General features: G+C 37.0%; 1 protein-coding gene across 5 annotated transcripts in view; it reads right to left on the bottom strand.

Annotated features, from left to right (window-relative positions):
• usp13 (ubiquitin specific peptidase 13) overlaps positions 1-23817 on the bottom strand; it is a 47922-nt gene that overhangs the window by 10437 nt on the left and 13668 nt on the right. Inside the window, exons 5-18 of one of the 5 annotated variants that reach the window (XM_047374327.1) lie at positions 23107-23249; positions 21868-22052; positions 20566-20663; positions 20461-20469; positions 20188-20378; positions 19383-19454; positions 17372-17465; positions 15886-16011; positions 12393-12546; positions 11734-11908; positions 11550-11638; positions 9440-9562; positions 5416-5439; positions 4908-5051 (exon numbers count right to left, since the gene is read on the bottom strand). In XM_047374327.1, the coding sequence (XP_047230283.1) occupies positions 4908-5051; positions 5416-5439; positions 9440-9562; positions 11550-11638; positions 11734-11908; positions 12393-12546; positions 15886-16011; positions 17372-17465; positions 19383-19454; positions 20188-20378; positions 20461-20469; positions 20566-20663; positions 21868-22052; positions 23107-23249 (1627 nt within the window). Of the gene's footprint in view, positions 1-4907; positions 5052-5415; positions 5440-9439; positions 9563-11549; positions 11639-11733; positions 11909-12392; positions 12547-15885; positions 16012-17359; positions 17466-19382; positions 19455-20187; positions 20379-20460; positions 20470-20565; positions 20664-21867; positions 22053-23106; positions 23250-23817 lie in introns of all 5 variants that reach the window. The other 4 variants (XM_047374329.1, XM_047374325.1, XM_047374326.1 and 1 more) reach the window with 4 other exon arrangements.

The raw sequence follows: 23817 nt of genomic DNA, 5'->3' as shown, positions 1-23817 counted from the left end.
TGGAGGAGCGAGTCAGGAAACGTTTTCCTCCACCAGTATCACGTAGTGACCTGGCCACTATCCTGCAAGAAGAATGGTTTAAAATCACTCTGACCACTGTGCAGGACTTGTATATGTCATTCCCAAGACAAATTGACGCTGTATTGGCCGCAAAAGGAGGCCCTACACCATACTAATAAATTATTGTGGTCTAAAACCAAGTGTTTCAGTTTCATTGTCCAACACCTGTAGTTACTCTAAATTGCCCTTAGGTATGACTTTGTTCATGCATGGTTGTCTGTCCTGTATGTCTCTGTGTTGCCCTGTGATGGGCTGGCGACCTGCCCAGGGTATTCCCCACCTCTCACTGAAAGACTACTGGAGATAGGCACCAACCTCCCTGCGACCCTAAGCAAATATAGACGATGGATGGATGGCAATTCCATACTGAACATTTTCCAAATGTTGCACCAATCATTTATTCTGCCACTGTGACCCTTTGGTTGTTGTGTCTGTGTGTTGCTTGAAAATTAATCTGCCAAATGCTAGTAATGGTTATTTGTTGAACAAATTATCTGCGAGGAAAGAGAGAGATTCAGCTAATGTGGAATAATGTGGCAAAACATTTCCGATTTAACCCTGAAAAACAAGGTTAAAAAAGCTCATTCTTTAGGTCTCAAATCAAATTGGACAACAATGTCCTTCAACAAAGAAACAAGGACACTTCTAACATAGATACTCTTGCATTGGTACTAAAAACAGCCTCTATTATAGTCATTGCCATAAATGAAAATGTATAGCACTTATCTTCCCCTACCATTTTCCGTCTTGGCCTTCTAGTCTTGCGTCCTCATCCCGAATAATCAAGCTGTTTTCTTAAATATGAAAATGTCCATCTTTAAGATGTTATCATCAGTGCTGGGTCAGTAAACCATACCTTAATGGCTCATTGTAGACATGTTTATACATTTACTAAAAAAAGTAATTTGGAAATATATTAAATATAAAATATTGACCTTGGCTCCAGGTAGCTCTCATAAGAAGAGAATAGTTTGCTTCTATTAAAAGCAGCCCTCATGCATTGAAAACAGTCAACTTGTAGCCGAAGACAAAAAGAGTACATTAGTTTGTTTTATTACCAAGCTTACCTCTGCGGACAGATTTCACATGGTTGAAGTACCTAAACATGCTGGACTGGTTTTCAGATTACTGATCAGCAGGAACACAAAGTGCCCACTTCACTGGTTTCCCTCCTTGATGCAGCTACAATGAGACCTTATAAAGTGTACTGCATGTATATATAATCATTACGTTCTTAGACAATTAAATATCGTTTGTGCTTTTAATACTAGAGGAAAGATATTTTAAATCTAAACAGCAAGTATTACACTGAGGAATTTAGTTTATGCAACTGTGTTCATCACACAGAGGACTTCGTATCTCCACCTACCCATTATTTTTTGATAGTTTCTAAAACTGAACTTCCATGATGCTTCTGTGAAACCAGCCAACAATAGCTGCATGCAGTTTAATTGAAAAAAGTAAAAATAATATGAAATTTGTTATAAAGCTACAAAAACTGAAGACACACAAATGTCTGTAGTTTTCTTTATAAACTAGAGCATTTACTTTGTAAATATAAAAATGCTTGATGAGATAGCTTTCCTATGAATCACTGAACTTACATTTAGTTGTACGATGACTGTTCTTGATAACTGCTTCACAACCAACCTCTAGCACCTGTAAACAGGTATTCCTGCCCAGGACGATTGGACTAACCTCCACAGCTTCTCTGGATTTCTTAGCTTTGTCTCGGAACCGAGGATCAGGCTGGCCTCTCCGAAATCTTGTTTGTCATGAATCTATATACTTCTAGTTGAAACACCCATTTTGAGGGCATTTCCTCTGCATTATAAAAACATCCCCATGACATGACGCCTGATCCACAGAACTTCACACTGTACTGTGGCGTGGATTTAGTGTTTGGGGGTCATCTGATAGAACAATCTTGCTGATTCGGCCGGTCTACGATTCATTTAAATGGTAGTTATGTTTTTCCTCTATGTTTTTTTTTTTGTGGTTTTTTTGGTTTGGTTTCCATTTTGAAGCATTTGAGATCAATTTAGCTATGTCTTTATTTTTCTGCATTTCTTTAGATGTTATCCCATCTTTAATCAACTTTCTTTAAATACCATTTTGGTGGCTCTAGTCCTGTTTTTTGCAGGAAAGAGGCAAAGAGATGATGGGGAAAGACATGCAGCAAAGGTCCTGATGTGGCAGTCCAATAAACTGTTTAAGTGAAGTATACTGGGCTTCTCAGCAATGTCTGAAGCAACCCAATTTACACAGATTTTCAGAGAAGAAAGCATTTTAACCAGCATGTCCAACATTTTGTACCTTTATTGCTAAATAAGAGCCTCTTGTTTACTATGTTTTTTCACAGAATGAATCACATCCCTCACTGAACTCCACATTGATATTATTTTGAACAAGAATATGCATTACAATGAGACTTGTTTGATCAAAAGTACCTTTGTAAAAATAGTTAAGCAGGTATATTAAAAATACTTTTTATTAAACCCTCATCTCTGTGTTTTTTTTAAATGGTCGAATATAAAATTTTTATTTTAAATGTTGCGTTTTCATCAGCTCAAAACGGAAAATCATTACAATTACGAGAAATAAAGGCTTGAAAACATTGTATGTAATTAGTCTGTATATGTGTTTCATTACGTGAATTGAGTTACTTAAATAAATTAACTTTTCAATTGAATATGCTGTAATATAATAATATGCCTTATAGTAATATAATTTTCACCAAAATCTGGGATCTGGCTTTCGACTGATTATTAATATTTTGAACACAGCTTTACATGTGCCCCAAACCATCCGTGCAGATGTCATTATCATAAGTACACCTGACATCATATCAGGTGGATTCTACATCATACTGGATATGGAATAATTATTTGCACCATTGTGCTCTGTGCTGACTAGGGGCCGTTTCTGCACATTTGATTGTTCCTTGACATTTATCAATGCATCTACACAAACTATTGTACATTCCTTTGATCTGTGCAAATGGATTTGTGAAAATAAAAATTTATGTGATTAATTCTCACTTTAACTTACAATGTTTTACAAAGAAACTTATAAAAAGACATGCAACTTTCTTTTGACGCAATGTTTAAAGTAACCAGAACCTCCCAGGGGAGGACAAATTATATGGAGAGAAAAAGGCAAATCACAAAGCAGAAAGCTGAGCAAGAATAAAACGTCATGAGGCACACTTAAAGAGCCGCTTCTGCTGATATCACCCAGGCTGAATGCAGCCATTTTGCAGATGCATTAGTCCCATTTAAAGACGAAATGGCAGGAGGCTGCTCTAATTTCCATCCATTGTACAAAGGCTCTTTACATCTAGCAAGGGAAATAAAAAGTGACACGAGTCGAAGCCTTAGGGTAACAGCTCCACTGCTGAGCTGCTCTGATACTCTGGGTTGACTTCCACAAAGTTTTTGGTGAGGATCAGTAATATACAGACATGCCAAGATGATAACATGCAGTCCAGAAAGGAGATAGTCTGGCTCTAGTAATAACAGTACCAGGTTTCTCTATATAAAGACTACAATAACATTAGATGTGACGTGTCTATCACTTCAAATTACCTCTGTGTTCAAAAAGGTCCCTAATAAATAAACTTTCCCTACCTTTTTGTGTTGTTTGTCATGCTCCTCTCTGTACATTCGAAGCCTGTAGACTCTACTTCAGAGCTGAGCCTGCTTTAAGTGCAGTTGTTATGAGTTTTTCTTTCCACAGGCAAATTTAGCTTTTCCAAGCTTTGATTTTCTCTTAACACTTACTCTAACCTTACTAACAAACCTTTTGCAGGCCTTTATCATTATGATCCACTATGTGAGCTTGGAATTAATTTCTGACAACATTGCAGAAATATATTCCAACATTAGGTTCGGTTTATTTTTATGGCTCCCCAGAAACTTGTTTTTTAAAGGCAGGCCAAGGTTTTATGTGTCAACATATGTATGATGCTCCGTACTACATAATACAGAGAAAAAAACAACAAGTTAAATACCAATATGACCCCCATGTGACCGAAACATAATAAAAATGTTGCACGTAATTATATGCATTCCTGACATCAAATTAAACCAGAAGCACAAAGGGAACTGAACAACCTCTATTAGCTGAAATGCTCCTTTAGTGTTTCAATCCATAAAACATAAAGAAATCTGGTGTTGTCGGAGGGCTACTGCTGATCAGGAGTTAGGGACAAATGAATTAAAACACACTACCTGAGATCTGTCATTCTCAGAGTTCCATTATTCTAAAAAAAAATTAAAATAAAAAGAAATCTTACTTTTTTACAAAAAAATACTTGATCCTGCATGAACAAATATTTTATTATCATCATGTGTTTTTTATTAAAAGCTTATCAGAATTGTAATTATTAGTGAACCATGACCATTTGTATGCAACAAAAACAAAAATGATTTATGGAATTGGAATTTATTTGCTAGCTAATGTGTGATAATCCCAGATTTGTCAAAATGTTATGTTTTTAACTCAGAATGAACAGAATTATCTGGAAAAACAAATACACATGGATTTCTTTTTATGCCAAATGTGCCTTGAATCAGTCACCCAGCGGCTGAAAAGGTCAGTGAGTTATCACATCGCAAATAATGCAATAACTATTCTTTTTGTGTGGATTAATTAATTTTTTTTTTTTTACATTCGCTAGTACTTGCTACTCGCTGGCATGTAGAAAACGTTTAAAAATCTCTGAAATTACAGTTTTAAAAATGATAAAGACAGCCTAAAGAAGCTTCCTCAATGTGTGACTGTCATACATTCCCTCTGTGCCTCAGCCCCATGTTGCTATGCTCTCTCTGGGGTTGCTGCCTTACCCGGCTCTTCCATGTGGGCTATGATCCAGTTGAAGGCCATCTCCGGGCCCATGTTTCCTGTGTAGTACACCGCCTTCCTACAGGCCTCCACTGGAAAACCCATCTCTGCCAGCTGCATAACGGCCCCCTCATCTATCTCTGGAGCTGTGGACGAAATGAACCAACCTCAACACCTGAACATACACTCACCGATTCAGCAGTAAAAGTAACCCTCTCTCTCTGGGACTCATTGGACAAAAAGACCAAAAGGGGAATCAGGCCCAGCATGGTATCTTTACTCAGGTAAGATTTATCACAGAGAGAAATGAGCCCGGCTAAAATAAGCAGAGCTACATTCAAAAAGTTATGTTTCTCTGAAAGTACTGAGCACCTGCAGCACCTGCTCAGGTAGTCAAAGCATTCATCACTACTGCCTGAAGGCAAAAATACCCTTTCCAAACTAATAACATACATGCATCTCACACATTTGTCCAAACAGTGTAATCCAGAAGAGAAATTAAATACTCACAGTCAGTTGAGCTCATGGAGTTATCTGAAAAAAGGAAGATAATGATTGTTTAGAGGTAACAGCGCACAGTGTGATCAATAATCACAGGTTGTTTCTTTTGTTTCAGCTCAGACAATGCCTCAGCAAGAGTAATCCTTTACAGAATTTACCAACGTTCCCTAAACGCCACACATCTATTAAGTTGTGTAAACTGATTACAAACCTATCACCCCTGCTTTAAACAGGGTATACCAGTAAGAAGTCTAAAAGATGCATGTTAGTGAGGGTTAATGTTTATAAAAACAAAATTCATGTTAGAAACATAAGCAACCGACTATTCTTAAGCGGAGTGAGGTGATTAATAAACAAAATATGGTTTTCTGAAACTAACAAAATTTTGCATCAAGTCTTTTGTATATTTGCAAAAATTTTGATGTAGTGCTTCATCTGCACTCCCCCCCACAGCAGTCCCCGCACTTATTAGTCTGATTGGTGGTACTTCACTCCAGATAAAGTATTCACATTGACATACATGTATGTCAATTATACTGTACAGTACATGCACAATACATTTTGGAGCTCTAATGAAGACCAGGTCACTTTAATAGCAGCCTTTAGCTCATATGCATTGTTGATCTTCCTCTTGAGGATTCTCTGTGGGGTTCAGCTCATGCCAGGTTGGTGGCCGGTCGACTACAGTGATACTAAGGTCATTACAGCAGGTATTATTACCTTTGACAGTGTTGGCAGATGCCAAGTCCTGTTGGAAAATGAAATCATGCCTCTCTAATGCAAAGCCTTATGGTTATGCAGAGGTGCTCTAAAGTGTCCTGGTAGACTGTTGTGCTGACACTGAGCTTAATAAAACACAGTGGACCAACACTAACAGATGGCATGGCTCCCCAAATCATTACTGACTGGAAACTTCCTATTGGACCTGAAGCAGCTTGCATTCTGTGCCACTGTGCTCTTTTTCCAGAGTCTGAGACCTTGATTTTCCGACGTAATATAAGATGTACTTACATGTGAAAAGGGGACTTTAAACCACAAAGCAATTGTTCTCCTAGGCCCAGGCAGGACCTCAGCTACAGTCCACTCCATTTGAATCTTCCCCCAAAGTCTATAAACGACTTTGCTTCAAAATCATCTAAAAGGCTGTGGTTATCATTTACACTTTTAAGCTTTTTCCACCACATTTTTTAATTCACTCAACTTTCCATTAATATGCTTACATACATAACTCTGAACAGCCTGCTTCTTTAGCAATGACCCTTTCCTGTTCCTGAGGGTGTTAATAACTGTATAGGCCACAACATGACCATAACGCAACATTTCTGGACTATTGCTTGTTAAAACTCCTTAAAAAAATTTTGACTCCCCATTTAAAAAAAAGCAAATGTTCTGTTGCCATTCTTATGTGTAAATAAGATGAACATATTGAAAAAAACTGATTTAAATATTTGTTGGTGATATTTTGACAAACTGCAATATATTTACCATCTGCGTGGGTACGTTAGGACTCTTCACCAACAAATAAATAAACAACAAAAAAGTCCGTTGCAAAACCGGTCATTTGTTTTTCTCTCTTAAGTTATACAGTAAAAAACTTTAGGGTGCTTTACAAATAAAGAAACACAAAGCCCTTTGAGAAGGTACTTCACGTGCTTCTTTCCTTGGCTCCACTTTCATTCATTTAAAAAAATATATTATGACTTATAATAAAGTAGTTTGTAGCTTTATTGTTGTGGTTTATTTTCAGTTTCAGTGCAAAAAGAAGAGAAGATAAAATCAGAAATCAATATCTAAAATTTGCTATCCAAAGTGCTTTCGTTAGTTTGATACATTAAAAACAGAAATACTAAAGCAAAACAACTTAATTTGTGTTTTTCTCCCTCCTAAATGGTCAGAAATATTTGGGCTTACAACTGATTGAAAGACTGATGAGTAATAACGTGGGCTGCAGTGTAATCAGTGCAAAGCGCGGATGTATCTGGAGACAAAAGGGTGACAATTCATTCATCACTGCCAACCTCAGCTATAACAAGTCAGGTTTTTTTTGCAACAAACAAAAATTCAAGGTATTAAAAAGAAATAAATAAGAAGAAGAACATATTGAGAAACAGCAGGTTATTTGCTCTGTCCTCCTTCATTTCACAGTTTTAATCACATTAAATGCAAGAGGAATTTTACTGTAACCTTTAAAAAAACAGATTTAAGCACGAAACCCAGAGGAAATAACATGGGAGACATTCAAAATGTTTAGAACTGCAGTCATCTCTACTGTGGCCCTGTTGTTAAATTGTGCGACTTGTTTCTGTCAGGTTCAGATACACAATACAGCCTATGTGAGGCAGTTAAGTAAATATAATTAAGGGCAAAAATTAAGGCCAAAACTATTTTGTGCTTGTCAATCCATCTTGGTAACTTAAAGTGTTTGAGACATTAAGGGTTATGCAAATGTAGTTATGTTTTCTCACTGAACACTGAATGTTCACTGTCAAACCTGCCTAAAAAGATACAATTTGTGCCAAAATGCGCATTAGCAACTCAAGAAGCACAAGCCAAGGCTTTTACACACGTTCTGTTTGTACAGAGCTTTGAATAACATACATATTTCTTCAGTTTTTGCTTTTTTTTCCACAATGAACTACATTTTAGATCAAAATAATTTTAATATCAAACATAACCTGGTTAAATACAAAAAAGATTGGTTTGAATTGTTATTTAATTTATTAGGTGGAGAAAATATCCAACTATCTTTTTTTAACAGTACCAGACATTTTTGTCCCAGTTTTGTGCCCATACATAATGGCCAATATTGAGATGTTTAACAGACTTTTTGAAGCCAATTCAGTGTGTGCAGCACAAGCTGTTCAGTACTGAAATATTTAGGCCCACTCAAACAAAAAAAGCTACAAATTCTCTTTCTTGTCTTCCACGTTTCCTTTACTGAGATGCAGCAGCCTGATTAGTTTTAAAAATCTCCTGATTTTATTTTATATCTAGGTACTGCAAATGCTGCCTGCAGCCCTCCCTCTACTTCTTCTAAACTATTAAGAAAGCAACAATAATTTCAAGTAGATTAACTTTTAAACAGAATAAGGATTGAACAAAGACAAACAAAACACAAGAAGCTGCAGTTTTTGGCCTTTTGGGAGAAAAGAAGCCAAAACGCTGAAGTGCTGTTTATGCTCATAGGTTCACAAAGCAAAAGTCTGATACAGCAAAGTTTCTAGAAAAGTGGCACCAACATTTTCTCCAAGGCACAACTGACCAGATTCCAGTAACTGTTCTCCAAAAACCCAACGATCTACATCATAAGAGGCTCGCATGAAATAATCCTAACTTATTAGGCATAGCCGCACTTTCAACACAACAACTTTCCAGTAATTGACTGAGCGTTTCCCTCCCCTGAGATTTCCACTGAATGTGTACTTTAGACAGAACTTGGGTGGCTTTGAGCAGATTTCATGCTGAAGACAATTTCACAGATGACTGGGCTCAAAATAATACTCCACATCAGCTATGAAAGCTGTCTAGTAGCTGCTTTTAACACCTTGCATTCAAGTTTCTTCTCAAGGCAACTGGAAGTTGTGACTTTGTTGGACTAAAAAAGTCCGACTTATGGTGACTCAAAAAAGGCACAAAAATTGGTTTGGCCAAACAAAAGCGCCTGCACTCAGGCAAAACGTTGCCTTTTAACAACGTGAACAGGACTGTGAAATTGAAAATGCAGCGCCAAAAATTCCCCAAGTTGTAAACAGTACCATTTAGCATTTTCTTCAATGAGTTCATGCATCACCACAGACGTCGCTGTGGGCCACTGCTTGTAAATCATGGCAGACCTCTGTCCATGAAGTGAGGCTGAGAAAAATTTATGAATAATACACAGCTCTGTTTCACAAAAACTGGTACATCGTTAGAAATGTGAACGAAACCCAAACACAAAGAGTTCCTATTTAAAACTTTTAGCAGAATGTTAAACCCCACTTCGCATGTTGAAATATTAATATGCAAATAATTCAAATGTTGTTCAGGGTCATACCTCTGGTGTCTTCCGGTAGCACAATGGGAGGCATGAGATCCGGCAGCTCCTCTTCACCTGCCTGCAGTCCTGTGGCGCGGAGCCGGCTCACATCCAAAAAGTCTGGAACATCAATAGCCAAGTCTGCAAAACAACAACATATACATATTGGTTTCACTTGAGGAGATTCATGGACATTTATTTTTAGTGACTCACTAGAATACTATAGCAAATCTATAACCATTGGTTCATACACAATTATAAACATGTCTAGTAAAATCTTTGCTTCCAGCAGTGTTGAGACATATGATATATACAGATGATAAAAACAAAAGTATAAAGTTTATCGACTAGTTTATGCTGAAGCTGTAGGGGAAGCACTTCTAAATTAAAGTCAAAAGTTTATTGACTTGTTTATGCTGAAGCAGTAGGTGAAGCACTTTTAAATTTGTGGTAGTTTGTCAGACAGCTATTCTCTAGGACATGCTTTGTGAAATGCAGTTTGGCGGCGCCCTCTGCTGGTTACAACCCTTATTAAATCCTAGTCCAAACATTGCTGGAGATCAATGTACAGCCTGAAATTTTCATCTTAGGTGCATGTCCACTTTGAGAGACATAATCTAAAAACCCATATGATTTTTTAAATTATTTATTTGTGTGTCACTGCTGCAAATAAGTATTTGAACACCTGCCAATCAGCAAAAATTCTGGCCCTCAAAGACCTGTTAGTCCACCTCTAAAAAGTCCACCTCTACTCCACTTATTCTAATTTAGAAGCACCTGTTGGAGGTCGTTAGCTGCATAAAGACACCTGTCCACCCCACACTATCAGTAAGACTCTAACTACTAACATGGCTAAGACCAAAGAGCCGTCCAAAAACACCAGAGACAAATTTGTAGACCTCCACAAGGCTGGAAAGGGCTATGGAGCAATTGCCAAGCAGCTTGGAAAAAAAAGATCAACTGTTGGAGCAATTTTTAAAAAATTGAAGAAGCTAAACAGGACTGTCAATCTCCCTCAGACTGGGGCTCCATGCAAGATCTCACCTCGTGGCGTATCAGTGATCCTAAGAAAGGTGAGGAATCAGCCCAGAACTACATGGGAGCAGCTGGTCAATGACCTGAAGAGAGCTGGCACCACTGTTTCCAAGGTTACTGTGGGTAAACTGAGACGTCATAGTTTAAAGTCATGCATGGCACAGAAGGTTCCCCTGCTTAAATAAGCGCACGTCCAGGACCGTCTTAAGTTTGCCCATGACCATTTGGATGATCCAGAAGAGTCATAGGAGAAAGTTCTGTGGTCAGATGAGACCAAAATAGAACTTTTTGGTCTTAATTCCACTCGGCGTGTTTGGAGGACGAAGAATGATGAGTACCATCCCAAAAACACCATCCCTACTGTGAAGCATGGGGGTGGAAGCATCATGCTTTGGGGGTGTTTTTCTGCACATGGGACAGGACGACTGCACTGTATTAAGGAGAGGATGACCGGGGCCATGTATTGCGTGATTTTGGGGAACAACCTCCTTCCTTCAGTTAGAGCATTGAAGATGGGTCGTGGTTGGGTCTTCCAACATGACAATGACACGAAGCACACAGCCAGGATAACCAAGGAGTGGCTCCGTAAGAAGCATATCAAGGTTCTGGAGTGGCCTAGCCAGACCTAAACCCTAAAGAAAATCTTTGGAGGGAGCTTAAACTCCGTCTTTCTCAGCAACAGCCCAGAAACCTGGCTGATCTGGAGAAGATCTCTGTGGAGGAATGGGCCAAAATCCCTGCTGCAGTTTGTTCAAACCTGGTGAAAAACTACAGGAAACGTTTGACCTCTGTAATTACAAACAAAGGCTACTGTACCAAATATTAACATTGACTTTCATAGGTGTTCAAATACTTATTTGCAGCAGTAACACACAAATAAATTATTAAAAAAATCATACATTGTGATTTCTGGATTTTGTTTTTATTTTTTAGATTAGGTTTCTCACAGTGGACATGCACCTAAGATGAAAATTTCAGACCCCTCCATGATTTCTAAGTTGGAAAACTTGCAAAGTCACTGGGTGTTCAAATACGTATTTTCCTCGCTGTACCTTAGTTTCCATTAATCAATACAGAGCTATAGTTCAGTTACCAAGCTTCTTTGGTACCCAGTCAACACCGAATGTGAATTTCTTCATCTGCACAACCAGATACTCTGGGAACGAGGCAAAACGGGACGTTCTGGGAAAGAATGTAAAAAAAAAAAAGAAAAATTTTAAAAACAGCAAATGAATGAGACAATAATGAGGTGATTAAACAAAGGCATGTGTGCTTACTTCACTCCAGCTGATTTAGCCTGCAGCGCTGAGCTCCAGAAGTCGGGAACATTTTCTGGCTCCGTGAAGGCCTGAAGGCAGGCTGTGAAAGGAATTCGTGCACGAACCGGTTCAGGAGGAGCCCGCATGTTCTCCTCAGCTTCTTTCCGCTTGGCCTCATATGCAAGCAACTCCTCTGGAAAAACAAAGAGTTCAACGTGAGAGGAATTGTAAAGAAAAGTAAGACTACTGTATCACCTTTAGTACATAATTATAGAGATTTCAATACTGCTAAATAAAATATGTCAACATTACAGTGGAAAGTTGAAGTTAGGCTTCAGTTACATGATTCTATGTCCCTCTCAATTCAGAACTGAAAACTCTCGATCCTGTATGTGTGTGCGAGTGCGTATCTGTAAAGGTTGCACGAAATTACTAAGTCTTGCGAAGCCAATAGCAGTTGCGATACAGAACTATTGTCTTTCCACTCTATTTCATCTGTGCTTCCTACTCTCTGTGACCGCTGGCAATTTGGGAAATATATGTGTCCGATGTGAGCATTTGCTGCATCAATACAATTTTAGATTAAGTACAATGTGAACATTGCACAGACGGTTAAAACCTAGACTAAATTATTCCTTATTGTTTAAAAATTCTTAAAAACATGCTATTGCCTGAACCTCTATTTGTAGCTGCTTCTATAGGAGCTGGCAACTGGATGCAGTAGTCCACCCGCTGAGCGTAACGAACTCGCCGAGTCTGACAGCACTGAATTCTCTCTTCCACCAAGAAACGGAAGGAGTCGCTTGAATTCTCCGAGCCTGCGCTGTTTCTCTGCAGAAACAAATCAAAATCAAATAATACTTAAAGAGAAAAAAAAACACTTAAACCCATGGGGTTTTACTAAAACATAAATGCTGATAATCTTAACCTTTCCCATTTGTGATAGATTACAAACCAGCAGATAACAGAGCATAATTCATATTATACAGCAAAAAAAAATTTTAATCATGAAAACATAAAACATTAGTCATTATTGTCCTTTATTTGCTAAAAAATTTAAATAAATTATTTTCCACACTTTCTAACGCAGAGAAAAGAGCCTTTTGAGTCACATGCTCTAAAAACATTAGGCACTTCCATATTTGGATGCCACAATAGCATCATCTTGAAGACAGTCAGCATCTACAAGTCTGTAGACAAAGAACCGTTTTGTTTTCAATTTAAAAAAGACCTTCTGAGGGGGAATATATCAAATGGATGTTTGGAGACATATTGGCAACAGAGAAGAAGAATATAGTGAACATTTTTGCTACAAATACCATCTACACAGCAAATGTGGTTGAACACCCACAAAAGTAGGAAGGACATAATTCTCACCCACCAAAAACAGTATTTGCCCCAAGATTTAAAACAAATTGAATCTTGGATAAAAGGCATGTATCAATTCAAAGCTGACAGAAGAGGACACAACAAAGGTCATGCTAATTTTACAACCAATAGCATTAGCAGATCAAGCTCAACCAGCTGGAGCTCGATCGATGTGAGTGCTGCTAGAATCTTACTCTCCGTGTCACAGTTTTTCATCACAAGCAGTCTTTGAACACAGTGGTGAATTACAGGTAGACTAGTCTCACCACAGAACACTTTAACATCCCTCTATAGACAGCACTTCTCCTGACTTCCTCCCCCTTTGTGGATAAATGTAAATGGATAATGATGTTCACTTTATGAACACAAATTATAGCTGGAGACATCGCTGTTACTACTTTTGTCTTGGTCGGCTATTGTGTTATGTGTTAATGCCAGAGCCTGAGTTCCAAATCCAACATCACTCTTCTGCTCCTTTTGTCTTAATTCTGTTTTCATGCAATGCTCCATTGAGGACATAGAAATTTATTTATCACGCGATATAAGCATGACCACAAATGAAAAGAAATAGTAGTCAAACTTCAGATTTGATGACATACTGAGGAGGTAATCGGGCAAATAACTCAGCTGTGCTGGAGCACAATGTCCTTATGTGTTTTATATGCAGGCCACCGGTTCTTGAGACGTCCCCAATGCTTACATAGGCAAGATTCACTGGGGGTTTTACAGTGTTTATTTGAAGACTCTGTTGAAAGGGAAACCGGTCTGCACGGCTGCGGACTATTGGGAATCCGGGCCTTCTATTCTAAGAAGCTACAGAAATACACAAGCTATAATTTCACCCAGGCCCAGCTTGTAGAGTGCCTAATGGTTGTGGCTTTAGTCTGGTTATCTAGCTGGCATAAACCAGTGGGTCCTTTATAGAGAAGTATCAGGTTCCCCTTGGGGGCTTGTATTCGTCTCATGGCCAAGATGAATAAGAAAGCATTTTCTCACCACTACATGTAACTGATAGCATTTAACATAAATAAATCCAGTGAGAGAAAAACATTTCGAAGAATCTTGCATGTATGACCCGGTCGTGAAGGTACTGTACTCTTCAGTCAAAACCAGCAAGTACTCCTCAAAAGATATGAAACAGCGGAACATAGTTTGGTTGAACAAATTGTCAAAAAGAAGCATGCTCTTTTGTTGAATTTATGAAAAGAACATATAAAAGCAGTAGTATGTGGCAAAACTATCCTGTAACTGTTCACAAAAATCCCAACTGATCTCCTATCATCACAATTACAGCTTTTTTTGAAATTATTGGCACCCCTGCTAAAGATGTGGTATACCCTTTGGAAAAAAATCTTTTATTGCAGTAGCGTAATCTTACAGTGAAGAATTAACAAAAATCAACTTTCTATGAAGTTTACAGTAATTAATGACATCCTGTTTCCCTAAGGTATACATGTGACATCATCGGTCTTCAAAGTAGGAAACACAAGAGAACATACCATTCAAATACAAAACATGTGTTGAACTTCACAAGTGTGATAATGACAACAAGCAAATAGCTGCTTGCCAAAATGTGTCAATGTCTACAGTTAGTGCAATAAGTAAAACGTTGAAATCGTGCACAGTGAGATGGAAAAGAAACCATGACAGTTTCTGTTTAATATAAAAAAAAGAACTTCAAGAACCACATTTCTATAAGATTCAAGGGAGGATTTAGATACTGAAGATTAAATATTTAACCTATAATTTACTCTACAATGATCATATACTGTGTATGAGCATTTGTTTGGCTGATGCTCTAATATAATTATGCCTTTAATTCTTTGACTCTCTAATCCTTTGCAAATTATGTGTAAATGTACTAATTTTGTTACATTCCAATAATGTTTCTACAACAATTGTGTTTGCAATTTTAGAAGAGCAACATGGAGTGTAACCATAACCATGATGACACATGCTGGAATATCAGAGAAAGCAAGTACTAAATACATGTATTAAGAGGAGACAAGGTAGTAAATGAAAAATGTTTACCTAAATAATGGACTACATCCATACCAAATGCCAAAGAGCAAATGTAGTCAGAATAATGTGTACTTAGGCCACCGAACATTTCATACATTGATTTGGAGAACTACTTCTTGTTGTCAGTGAAGCACATCAGTAGTTTACATCTTGTTGGTTAAGAAATGTGTCCATTTTTGGCCCGAAGGAAAAAAGGCTGTTAAGACAGCAGTATGGTAAGAATTTTCCTTTTTTGATTCAAGTATTGGAAAGTGACCTTCGCCACAAACCTATCATTTTAAAACCTATAACTTGTCTGTAAGCCTACAGTAAGCCTAAAATTTGAAATGTGACCAGCCTGGCTAAACAATGTAATAGACACTAGATTTTCTATCCATCCATCGTCCAAATCTGCTTATCCTTGCAGGGTCCTGGGGGGCTTGTGTGTATCTTCAAACTACTCTTCCTTAAGGAAATATGACAGGAACAGTAAACCAGACTACTTTATATGAAATTATATAAGCATTGGCTGGTATGATGTTGGGTTGAATCACATAAATCTTCATGTATCATTTTTATTGTGATCAGAAGGATAAATCATAAACTGTTTTTCTCCTCATCTGTTTGCAACAGCTCAGAAAGGTAATTTATACTTCAAAATCCTTTTGTGGGATCCAGTGTAAGTGTCTGGTTAACACTGTTTTGTTTGTCCTCCAGTGCGGTGAACCAGAAGTTAGCTGACATACTTTTGCAAACACCCTACATACCCTGTACATGCAAAAGGATTCGAGATTCACTTACTTCCACCAAGTTGATGAGGTGCAGGAAGAACTCATGGGCATCTTGTTGTCTGTTGGAGGAAAACTCTGGGTGCCCTCTGCTGACCAGTGACTTCAACATTCGAGGAGAGATTCCTCTCTGATGGTGCTGCGATGAAAAAAAAAAAAAACTAAATATTGAAAAAGTCACACATACTGACTGTGAATGACAAGTCACCTTTTTCTGGGGGGGTTCTATGGCACTAAAAAGTGGCTAATGAGGCAGAATTCAATACAATTGCTTTGTAATGAGATGTAAAGTCAGGTCAAGGCACCAAAAAAGTTTGAATAAAATGTGTATACATTTCATATTTATATAACAATTTAGTGGCACCTCAAATTAGAAATCTGGGTGCAATCACCACTAAGAAAATATAACAGGGTAGAACTGTTTGACCATAGCATTAAAGGCTAACAGTTAGCACAACTTCTTATTTGTTTGCTCACTCATGCCTTGTGACATGTTGGTTCATATAATGACCTTTAAAATGCAGAGAAACCATATTAAACAAGGTAAAAGTTTAGAATGTTTTTCGTCAACTTAGCTGTATGTTGTGAAATACTATGTTCTGCAACTCAGGTGGGGTTAAATGTATTTATTTTTGCAAACAAAACTATTTCTTTTTTTTTTATTTACACTCATATAAATGTTGCTCCTTATCAGTGTATCATAAATGCAAATGCACACCACACTTTTCACATGTTCATTTTTAAAAAACATATATGTATCCTTTTTCTTCCACCTAACTTCATGCTGGTCTGTCACATAAAACACATCGACGTTTGGGATTTTAATGTGACAAAATGTAAATAACTTTAAGTAGGAATACTTTTGTAAGGAATTGCAAACAAATCCTGAAATTTATCCTCACAGTAAAGACCCCTCTCAGCATGTCAAATTTTCCTTTGGTATAATTGACAAACTCTCTGCCTACTGCAACTAAGTTACATCAATAGGATACGCATTACCGTCAACAATTAAATAATAAAAACATATCCTGGGACAATACACTACCAGGGAAGAAAAAACCATTGGCAGTGAGTATTTCATTTACATTAATCTATGATCAGCAACTAAATGTAGAAACCATGTTAATTATGTATGTGTGATTGCACTGGTTGAGAATCCCTCCATGCAAACTGAGCACAATATGTCAGCACAAGTCGACCACCGCTTTCCTCTCAGATGTCGAGACGTGTCCAAACTTGACTCCTCCATCACGTATAGAAAGTTCAGATCACAGATTTGCCCTATCAATTATCAGCAGCCAAGACCTCAAAGAACACCTTGGAAGTCAGTTTATGTTATGATTGAACAACTTACCTCCTCTAAGCTCCTTAACCCCAGACACTGTTATTTTAATTGAAAGGAAATGACTGTAAATGCTTGATAATACCATAACCACTGACCCTTTTCAACATTGGTCATGGCCACCCAGTTTAAGAGCAGGACATACCCCGTTTAATACCTTGTGTTCTTCTTTCATCACCTGTTCAATGAGCTCAGATTTCATGGGTGGTTTGGAGTACTGGCCTGAGAGCAGCCCGTGGCCCAGTTTAGCCCTGATGGACAAAAACGCAGGCACAAAAACAAAGCTGAGTCAGTCTTGTTTTACTCTCACTGGGGTTAATTTCCTGCCCGTCACACTCTGAAGACACAGCAATGCACATTTAAAACTAAAAAAACTGTTGCAGCAGGAAGAATGACTCCTGTCAAAATTAGTAGACAGGAGTTTAAGGTAAAATAATAATCTTGCACCAGTGATATGATTAAAACACATCAACTCAAACTGAATGTATATATATGTATGTATGTGTGTGTGTGATGGCTCCATACGTTCTCTGTTTATTAAACATTTTCTAAATCCGCACAGGTCTTTCCTACAATACAGAGAGGATCCTTATTTGCTGCTGTATTTATTTCAGTTTTTACTTGATTTCAAAGTTCCATTAGTCAAAGGCTTATTGCTTTATTTTTGAAATTTTCTGAATATGTCCTGATATAAAAAGCTTTCTAAAGTGTGTTTCTACCTGCATATTCAATCAATTGCATAAACTACTAATGTTATTAATATTACATTGTCTTTTATCACTTGCTTTTCATTTGTTTGATCTATTGTCAGACTTCATTATAGTGAAAATTATTTGTTTACCATCCTACCTAAAGTAGGCTATACAAATAGGGTTATAAATGCTTATCAAAATATCAATGAAAACATATATGCAACATCAATAAATTATTATTTTGCTTTCTGCTTCATTTTATGCCAAAGAGTTGTAAGAATTTACAAATTTCACTCACAAAACACAACAAGGAGTGTTCCTGCACATTTTCCACGTACAAAAAACATAATTTCATTTTAAAATTTAAAAAACAAAAGGTCAATATGAATCTATGGAAGACATTTCTACAGCAGGGTTTAAAAATAACAGCAACTGGATGGATGGATGGATGGATGGATGGATGGATGGAATTACTCCCTTGCAAATTATGAACAATCTGCTGCTAAATTTGATTTATTGGTGTCAAAAACACATTTCCTTACAGTAGTAATATACATGCAAAGAATATACACTACCAGTCAAAAGGTCTAGATACATTTTCTCACTTAATGCTCCTCTTTATTTTCATGTCTATTTTAATTGTAGATTCTCACCAAAGACAACAAAGCCATGAATGAACCCACACGGAATTATATAGTAAACAAAAAGTGTGAAATAACTAAACATTTTGATATTTTAGATTCTTCAAAACAGCGACCCTTTGCTTTGATGACTGCTTTGCTCTCTTGGTATTCTCTCCATGAGCTTCAAATGAAATGGTTTTCCAAAGAGTCTTGAAAGAACAGCCGAAGGTTAATATTTCAGTTATCACAGCAAAGAGCGGCTACTTTAAGGAATCTAAAATATATTAAAATTTATTTTACAATGTTTTGAGGAAGGGTCTAAATGACTTTTTCTTCTTTATAACTATCTATACACACACAAACATCCTCTTTAGTGGATGCTGGCATACAAATTGTTTTTGTTATAGAGGGCAAATTTTAGCAAGAAATAGAGTAATTCAAAAGCACTTCAAATGCATTTTAGGGAAGGATCAGCGTTAACCATTAAACAATTTTTCAAATTGCCAAATATGGATTAACAAAATGTATAAACATGTTTATTTGGCTGCCTGCTTTCGGAGTATGATACAGTCACATATCTGATAGCTGCTAACAGCATCTGACTGGTGTCTTGCAACACATGGCCTTAACTAACAAAATAGGCAATATTCTTTTAAAATGGAGAAAAAAAGAAAAACTTTAACTAAAACTCACATCCACAACGGCAAATAGTTTAGGTCCTATTCAAATATACAAGTTATTATACCATTTGTTATTGTAATCATCATCTGTTTTTGGGGTTTCAATAACAGAGACAGCTGGAAAACGCCTTCTCTTCTGTCACTGCGTTACACAACTTTCAGGAGTCACTTACATCTGTGTGGCAAAATCCTGGGTGGGGTCAAGGGGTGAATAGTCGAATATCCTCTGAAGGTTACCTACATACCTAAGAAAGAAAACACATGGGCATGAGCATGTGGGACGACACACAGTGGTGAAACATGTGAGGGACTTAAAAGACCCCATGCTGGACAACAACTGATTTAATTGCCATCCATAATCAGACACAGCCAAATATGTTTTGGAGTGGCCTAGAAGTGTCGACTTGAATCTGAAATAGGAATCTGTGAAGGAAGCTAAAGATTAGGGTGATGGCAAGGAGGCTTTTCAACTTTAAAGACTCAGAGCTCATAATCAAAGACAAGTCATCAAAATAGCTGTGGAAACATGCAAGAAGCTGGTCAATAATCACAAGAAAGGCTTAGACTGCTCAGCTGTGATGCAAATAAAAAATTTCCCATTAATTATTGAGAAGGTATGCATAATTTTTACCATGCCACTAGTTTGAATGTAAATAAAAACAGATGAAAGTATACATATTTTTAAATTGATTCTCCTTTTACTTTGTGTTATTATCTTTTCAGAGATACCTGCTTTATTTCTAATCAGAAACAAACTTATTGGTTAAATGAACATTATTTTAAATCTGAATCTCCTGAAATCAGCATTTTTAAAATAACTATATAATTTATAAGGCCAATAACATAAATAATGACATGGTTTAAGGGAAAAATGGAAACAAGATTTTTTATAAAATATTACATGGAATAACAGCTCAGTATGGGTACAGTAAATAAAAAACACTATGATGTGAATGTATCACAGTGTACAGTACTCACATCCTCTGGAAATCTGGGATGCTGAAGAGAACCTGCATCACTGTGCTCAGGTAGCAGCTGTTGCCCAGGTTTTTAATGCCGGTGTAACCACAACCGTAGACCGCCTTCAGCTTCATGCCCGACTCTTGGATCACCTCCCACTCGCTGACTCGCGGTCGAGGGTTATTGTCTGTGTGATGTCCATTTTCTGTCTGAAATAGGAGGGGTTAGGGATGGGAAGGACGGTTTTATGTGAAGACTTTTCTTTATAGTGTAGAAATAAGGATAAAACACCTCAGATATCTGTGAACAAAAAATATTTTTTAAACATTTTATTTAAAGACTGCAAATGTTTTGGGTTTTTATAGCACTGATGTAAAGTGAAATTAGTTAACTTACTCTCCTCTGCATCTGGAGCATGTCTATTCCAAAGTGTGACAAGTGCTCTGATATGTGAGGGTCCAACACAGCCTCTTCCTCCTCAAATGAATACACATCTGGAATAAAAAACAGATAAATCACAGTGGCAAAATTACTGATAAAAAGTATTGAGAAATTAATTAAAGTATTTTCTGCTGATAGATAATACCCCTCTTGCTGTACTGCGTGACATACAGTCACAGCCCTACAGACTACTCCTAATAAGACATTATCAACCATTATGAAATAGTCATCAAGTTAATCATTATGATAAATCACAATTCTTATCACGATAAACAATCTGATAATAGCCCTATCAAACATACTGTGACACTTCAGATTAGATATCACAGTGGTTATTAAAAACCGCTGTGAAACCATATACATTTTACATGGGGTGTGCATGTGCAGCTCCTACGCCTGGTTTGAAAGTGTGCTGCCGAAAGTCTATTTGTGACAATAACTATGATCCATAGTGACACAATCTTTACAAACAATGTTACAAACCTATTGCAGAGAAAAACACAGCACCAAAAGAACACATTGTCTCTTCCCGGGATGTTTTAAATATATAATGAGTTGACAAATTATTTGGTTTTGATTAGCATTGTTTATATTAGTTTATATTTTCTTCTTGTTTTATAAATAAAATCTAAATGAAGTTTGTTTTAAGACATAGAAAATGCTCCCTTATTCTAAGTGGCTCAAGGCCATTTCACCAAACCTTAACCCTACATCACAGCAACAGCTTTGACAGTGTAGCCCTTAGAAACTAAGGGTTAAGGCCTAAGCAATGGATAAAATGGCATCTAGCCAAAATGCTGCAATACAAATATAGATACAGTATGTTTACAGCTCAAATTGGGATTGTTTTTGGCTAATTAAACATAGTTCTAATGTAGGGCTATAATAAAAAAATGGAGCCAGCAATAAAAAAAAAAAAAAACATGGAACATTTAAATTTAGATATTCTGAATTTACACACTTTTTTAGGGCATTTTTGGAAAAATCTTTTTTTTTTTTTATTTGCATCATGGTCATACCAAACATTTTCTGAAAATGTTTGCAACATTGTAAGACAGCTTTATCGGGATAAGCCTGGATGGTAAAAAAAAAAACAAAAAAAACAATTCTACATAATTATCCTGATTCTGAAAGCATATGAATGCTGTGTTGGGCAATATTTTGCAAAATAATTAATATTTTTGGTGTATATGACACACTGCAAGAACTCAAATCAGACTTATGCACCAGTGGAGAGATGTGTTTTGTTACTCAGACCTGCTCCGTCTGGAGTGATGGTGTCCAGTTTAACAGCCAGCGGGTAGTTGGTCGCTCTGTAGTGCTCCAGAGCGTGGCCGTTCCCCCCGCTCCCATCAAAGAACCACTTTCCACAAAGAACTGATCCGTCGGTCAGGTTCAGCCACAGGTTTTCTCTCATCTCACATTTCTGACACTTCCAGCCACTGACAGAAAATCACATTACATAAAATCATCCAATGATCACTTCAACTTGGATGGCCTCTTAAGTGACACATGTAAAGTCATGCATTTAGAAGCTGCAGCTGCATTACAATAGGAGAGGATATTATAGGAATCTCAGTGAAAGTAATGCAAGTTGTCTTTTTTACTTGAGTGTCTAAACATTCTTACACAGCGTTGTACTCATCACATTATATAAATTAAAAATTAATGAACCATCAAGTCTTTTCAGCCTCAATACAACAGCATCAACTGTTTTTCACAATATTAACTAAAGATACGGTACCAGGTTATTTAAAAAAGATTTTATACAAATATTCTTCAGAACCAGTCAGCTTCAAATTTTTTATGATTTACAATAAGTTATGTGCTTTTCTAAGGGAACAGCAACCTGCATCACAGTAGCATCTGAACATCAGCTTTATTTATGTCTATTATATATAACCACTGAGGGCATTTTTACAACTGCTTTAGAAACAAAGGTTGACAAGCAAATCAAATAATAACAAAGTTAGGACATTTTAAACTGTATTAAACTGTAACAGTATTTTAAACTGAAGGGACATGTTTAGTTCTCACACCAAAAGCTTTTTCCATAACAGTATTTCAGCAGAGCAACGTACTGCAATTTGGATGTATTTTATAGCACATGATGCACTACAGGAGAGGTGTGTGCCAGTAAAAAGAGCAATCATCCTATAATCAGAAGGTCAAAACCTTGACTTCCAGTTTTATCAGCCTAATTTCAATGGGTGGCAGGTTGTTTTATGGTTTATGGTTTTACACACAAAAAATAACAATTTGTGTATTTTTTCAAAACCTTTGTCTGTATTTGTGCTTTTCCATGTACACCAAGTCTTCATGTCAGTTAGCTTTATGCACTGATCAGAACAGAAAACTTTCAAAATAAAGGTTTTCTAGACAATGGGTTTTTATTGTCAAAAGTTGTGAAAGGGTCAATGGTATCAAATTCAAATTGAGAATATATATAAAAAGATGTTTACTGATTTTCATCCAATTGCAATGTGTTAGGTCTACCTGGGTGGTATCCGGACCCCGTTATCCAGCTGTCTGAGGCTTCTGGCATGTCTGGAGACCTGGATCTCCTCCTCCCAAGACTCGGGCTCCTGTTTCTTGTACGCTGAAGGTGCATTAAGCACCGCATCACAGGCAATCGTCACCTGGACATCAGACAACACAGCAGAGTGTGGATGCGTAGAAATAAACTACAACTCCACATGAAACAGTGCAACAGACACATTATCAATGAAATGGTATTAATGTGATCCACTGTGTGTTTGATACATCTTAAAAAAGCTGGGGGAGAATCAAAACACATACAGACAAAATCAGACGTAAAAATCAGACGTAAAAATTTGGTGTCCCTTTCATAGCTGTGGGTCAAATGGTTGCATTTAAATAAATGTTTTTGCCACAGGCCAATTTTTCTTTCTTGTAAAACAAGATTCAGATAAGCGTTGATTTTTTGACAAAGTAAAACACAGGGATAATGATCTAACCTATACGCAGTTTACAGCGAATTATAATTTGCCACAAATAGACCACCCTCCCAGCTGGATAGAAATCTGCATTCTCAGTGGTAAAGCTCATCCTTAAATAACCATTTCAAGTTTATTTGTCCACAGTCAAAACTGCAAGTTCTGCATCACCACTCAATCACCTAAATACTACACTGCTCAAAAAAATAAAGGGAACACTTAAACAACACAATATAACTCCAAGTAAATC

Source organism: Girardinichthys multiradiatus, chromosome 9 (genome assembly GCF_021462225.1).
Source record: "Girardinichthys multiradiatus isolate DD_20200921_A chromosome 9, DD_fGirMul_XY1, whole genome shotgun sequence".
Classification (NCBI taxonomy): domain Eukaryota; kingdom Metazoa; phylum Chordata; class Actinopteri; order Cyprinodontiformes; family Goodeidae; genus Girardinichthys; species Girardinichthys multiradiatus.
Note: the sequence above shows the minus strand (reverse complement) of the source record. Positions and strands in the feature narration are given on the sequence as shown.